This window comes from Ammodytes marinus (assembly GCF_949987685.1).
Source record: "Ammodytes marinus genome assembly, chromosome: 19".
Taxonomy (NCBI): Eukaryota; Metazoa; Chordata; class Actinopteri; order Uranoscopiformes; family Ammodytidae; genus Ammodytes; species Ammodytes marinus.
Genome location: NC_137223.1, coordinates 23971165 through 23976164, shown reverse-complemented (window position 1 = coordinate 23976164; position 5000 = coordinate 23971165). Strand labels below are relative to the sequence as shown.

General features: G+C 41.6%; 1 protein-coding gene across 1 annotated transcript in view; it reads left to right on the top strand.

The window, feature by feature from the left end:
• Positions 1-1230: 1230 nt before the first annotated feature.
• Positions 1231-5000, top strand: part of clvs2 (clavesin 2) — a gene marked incomplete at both ends in the record, with an annotated part of 22620 nt that continues 18850 nt past the window's right edge. The window contains 2 exons of the mRNA XM_080047966.1: positions 1231-1619; positions 4697-4871. Coding sequence (XP_079904092.1) covers positions 1231-1619; positions 4697-4871 — 564 coding nt within the window. The remainder of the gene's footprint in view (positions 1620-4696; positions 4872-5000) is intronic.

Below are 5000 nucleotides of genomic sequence, written 5' to 3'. Positions count from 1 at the left end.
CCCACCTCGCTCCCTCCCTACCCCCTACTGGTGGCGTCCATACACACACACTGTCTCTCTCTCTCTCTCTCTCTCTCTCTCTCTCTCTCTCTCTCTCTCTCTCTCTCTCTCTCTCTCTCTCTCTCTCTCTCTCTCTCGCTCTCTGGTTGTCACTCACTTTCTTTACCAGCGAACAGACGGGCAGCATATAGACCGTAATCCCCTCCCCAGTCTCCACCCCACCCCTTTCCAAAAAAAAAAGACCCAGCAACCTTCCAACAAACCTCGCTGGACACCTGTACTGCTGGATATTTAGCCGGGATACCTCGCCTTTTTTCGGGGTTGGATTTTGGATCCAAATTCACACCCCACATTTTCTGGAGAAGCAAGCGGTGATTTCTGACTTGACGAGCGGCCACATCTGCTTCGACCGACCGGCAGCCAGCGTCCATCGGTCGGATGGAGATAACCCTTTGAAAGCGTATAGGGGATGGATGCTCTATGTGGCTATGATGAGGATTATATGATATTATAGGCTGAATATCCCTTGACATAGCAGGCGCTTACTGCAAGCTCGTGTGCCGCATTGCCTGGTGAAAAGAAGGTGATGCTTTTCGTTGTCGTCATTGTGCCACAGTGAGAGCGAGAGAGGGAGAGAGATATATAAACAGAGAGAGAGAGAGAGAGGAAGAGAGACAGAGAGAGAGAGAGGCTTTTGACATGGAGGGGGAACGCGCCTGTGTGTCGGTTCTGAAACAGCAACAGCACGTTGGATGTGCCACCGCTTGAAGTCATGACATAGGCTACAGACTGTACATGGACGGATGGATAAATAGATGGTGGCAACTACAACATATTTTGAATTTTTTTAACAGTACAATAAAGTTGAATCTTTTTGGAAAGGTGGAATAGAAAATAATGTTTTTGTGCGTAAAAAGTGAAAGTGAAGACGGCCCCGTGATGTGTGGATGGTGATAATGCCTCGTAGGAGCATCATAGCGGGAGCACCACCACCAGGGTCTGTGCCAGTTCATGGTGGATTACAGAGCTACAGCAGCAGGCCTCCAATCACCATCTGAAGTCGGCGTCTGATTTAGGAAAAGCGCATAAGGAAAAAGAAAAAATAGTAATTTTTTACCCTGTTGCTTGCCCCTGGAGGTATACGCTATAACAAATAATCGCGTGGTGTGGTGGTCCCTCCGTTTTTATAGAGAGAGCGAGGGAGGAGGGGGACAGCTGTTGCTAAAAAAGATGACTCACTTACAGGCTGGCCTCTCTCCGGAGACGCTGGAGAAGGCCAAGGTGGAGCTGAAAGAGAACCAGGACACTTTGCACCAGGACATCCAGGAGGTGCGGGACATGATCATCACGAGGCCGGACATCGGGTTCCTTAGGACGGACGACCCTTTCATCTTGAGGTTCCTCCGAGCGCGGAAGTTCAACCACTTCGAGGCGTTCAGGCTGCTCGCTCAGTATTTTGAGTATCGGCAGCAGAACCTGGATATGTTCAAGAACCTGAAAGCGACCGACCCGGGGATTAAACAGGCGCTGAAAGATGGGTTCCCCGGTGTGCTATCCAATCTGGACCGGTACGGAAGGAAAATATTGGTGCTGTTCGCGGCCAACTGGGACCAGAGCAGGTAATAAAGATTTGGGTATGTAGGTAGGTGGTGTTAAGTGGGGGGTATGAAGTCTGTTTAAAGGTTAAAGATCTACTTCACCGGTGGAAATATGAAGGTGTATTGAACTCTGAGATCCTATGTAATAAATGTGCAAACATTTTAGGAATCGGTTCATCCCAGCCTGAGAAAAAGGCAGAAAGAGTGTTTTTATGGTCTCACTGTCTTACCTTACATTTTACTAATGTGACATCACTTCAGTAAAAATGTAGGGTTAGGATTAACAGGACAGCTGGGCCAAGGGAAGACTGAGGAAAGACTGAGGGAAGAAAAAACCAAATTCATTATATTATGATAGCGAAATATAATAATATAATTATAGAAAGCCGGTTCCTTATGGGTGAAGTATTCATTTAAAGTCTATTTGCCAGCAGAGCCCTATTGTGAACCCAGATATATTGAGTAGCCTACACCAAAGTTATATGTTAGAAATGTAAAGTATGGGGCCCCAGCAGGTAAGGTAGACTTGGGCGTGATGTAGGCGGTGGTGTTGGTGTATTATTGAAGTCTGTGGTAAGGTTTAATTGCTTAGACATACAAAGAGAAACAGGACAACGATATTAGTGTTTTAAATATCCATTCTAATGAGTGGAATGTGGTTTATGGAGCTGTCCATTCAGCACCACACAACCAAAGTCTATCAGAAAACTATCTCGACTTTTATCAGTTTGGGGAAGACAATGCCAAGATGGGCAATTTATACTGCATGGCTAAAATGATGTGGACACTCTCAAATCTGACAAAAGTTACAAGTTACATTACAGTTACATTTGAGTAGACGGACATCAAGTTAAACTAAGAACTGTTGCACATTCATTTTGAAATTTAAGTGACAGACAGACAGACAGACAGACAGACAGACATTTTTTTATCCATAGTGTAATTTTTTTCTTGGATAAATCTGCACACACCATTCTTCCTTCTCGTTTAAGGTGAACACAGATGAAATAATTGGGACACTGTTGGTTCAGAAAGTCTAATTCTTATGGTTTTCTCTGTCGTAAATGAGTACAATGTATGAATACAGTTTGCAGTGAATGGGACTGTAGGGCTCAGGATATGATTTTGATTGGCTGTGTGTGTGTGTGTGTGTGTGTGTGTGTGTGTGTGTGTGTGTGTGTGTGTGTGTGTGTGTGTGTGTGTGTGTGTTACCAGAATTTATATACAGACGTCGACCTTTTCTCACCTCATAAATCCAATTCATAAAAATCTTGACGACCCAAATAAATTAATTTCATCGGGTCTAGTTAACGTGATGAATAAACTTTATGATATCGCAGTTAATAAAAACATAATGGAGCCGTTTAGCTGAACATGAATCAGGCTGTAATAATGAATTGGTTGTTTTATATTGTGCATTTTATTCAATACATTTTAGAAATACTTTTAGATTATCTTGTATGTTCTTGTATATAGACTAGTATGTACTTTAAAGGTGCTACGAGGGACTTTTGAATATTTCTGAAACAGTCTTAATTTTTCCTCTGATGATCATAAATGACATGTAACAGCAAACGAGACCATCAGTGCGAATAATGCTATTTTTACATAGTTTTTCTTAATGCCTTTGTCATGAGGGCAACAGCAAAAAAAAATTAAACAATAAATGAGAGTGTTGAATACGAAAACTCACGGAGGCAGAGCACAGCACCAGAAGCCACACGCTGACAGCTGATGGCAGTTATAACAACACATACACTCAAGCGTTTTGCCTTAATTACACTAGAAAGAAGTCACACTAATGGACAAAAATATCCTGTTTATGTCTGTTCTAAATGGGATTTATTATATGACATGAGGACATAAAATTATTCAATCTTTTTCACATTTTAAGTTATGTCCAGATAGGAGAAATGAATCCCCCAAAAAATTATTAAATTAATTAAAAAAAATGTATGATTCTATGATTGGATTGCAATTAAAGGTGCAGTCAGCAATCCTGGAGAATGCTTGTTCGGCTAAATTTTTCTAAAACAAACACGATAGGGGCTCCATTATATTTTGTTATATCAGCTATACCGTAAAGTTTATTCAACACTATAACCAACCAGACCCATTGATTTAATTGGGTAGTCATATTTTTATGAGTTGGATTATGAATGAAAAAATTATGAGAAAAAATGTCAACATATCTATTGAATGAGTTATACAAACACCAAACAGGGCTGGATCCCTTATTAAATCCTGTAGCAAAGTCTTCTGTGTGTTTACGCCACGTTTATAAATGAGGCCCCAGGTCTTGATCGGGACTTGGGGACTAACCCATAAGTTTGACGGCCCGTTATTCCAACAGTTCAATAGTCCCAATATATATTTCCCTTTGGACCTATAGGCCATTGATCAGATGGTGGCCCGTTATCCCGAAAATACACCCAGGAGTTTTTTAGCCGTTAATATTTAATGTATGTTGACAGGCAAACAATGTGGCTTTGTTTCAGCAACAGCAAAGGTATGGCACGAATAAAATAATGCCACACATCTCACATTCTCTCTTTAACGAGAAATACAAATACAACTCGGATAAAGGACCGTCCCACCATTGGCAAATGGTTAAAGACCAACTTCACCGGTGGAAATATGAAGGTGTATTGAACTCTGAGATCCTGTGTAGTAGAAAGGTGCAAACATTTTAGAAATAGGTTCATCATAGCCTGAGAAAAGGCAGAGAGAGTGTTTTATGGTCTCACTGTCTAACCCTACATTTTTACTAGTGTGACGTCACACTGGGATTAACAGGACAGCTGGGCCAAGGGAAGACTGAGGGAAGACAAACCTCATTCATTTAAAAAAAAAATGTAATGATAGAACGTTGGTTCCGTTTGGGTGAAGGATTCCTTTAATGGACTGAACTTATATATAGTTTTTTGAGATTTTTGGCTTTTTTGCTTAGTTAACACGTCATAATAAAAAATAAAAACTAGGATAAATAAACATCCAAACAGCACATTTAGGTGTTTTTTTGACTAAACCATGTCTGTTTGCGTCTGTATTTTTCCTCATATATCAAATAAATCATCCCTGTTCCATATCTTCCTCAGATACACCTTTGTGGACATCCTGCGAGCGATCCTCTTGTCTCTGGAGTCCATGATAGAAGATCCAGAGCTCCAGGTCAACGGATTCATCCTCATCATCGACTGGAGCAACTTCACCTTCAAACAGGCGTCCAAGCTCACGCCCAGTATGCTGAGGCTCGCCATAGAGGGGCTGCAGGTAAGACATGAAAACAGACACACACGCACGCAGACACACACACACACACACACACACACACACACACACACACACACACACAAGAGATTAAAGAGTTTTGGAGATGGTTTTATGGTTGTTTTAGTTGTT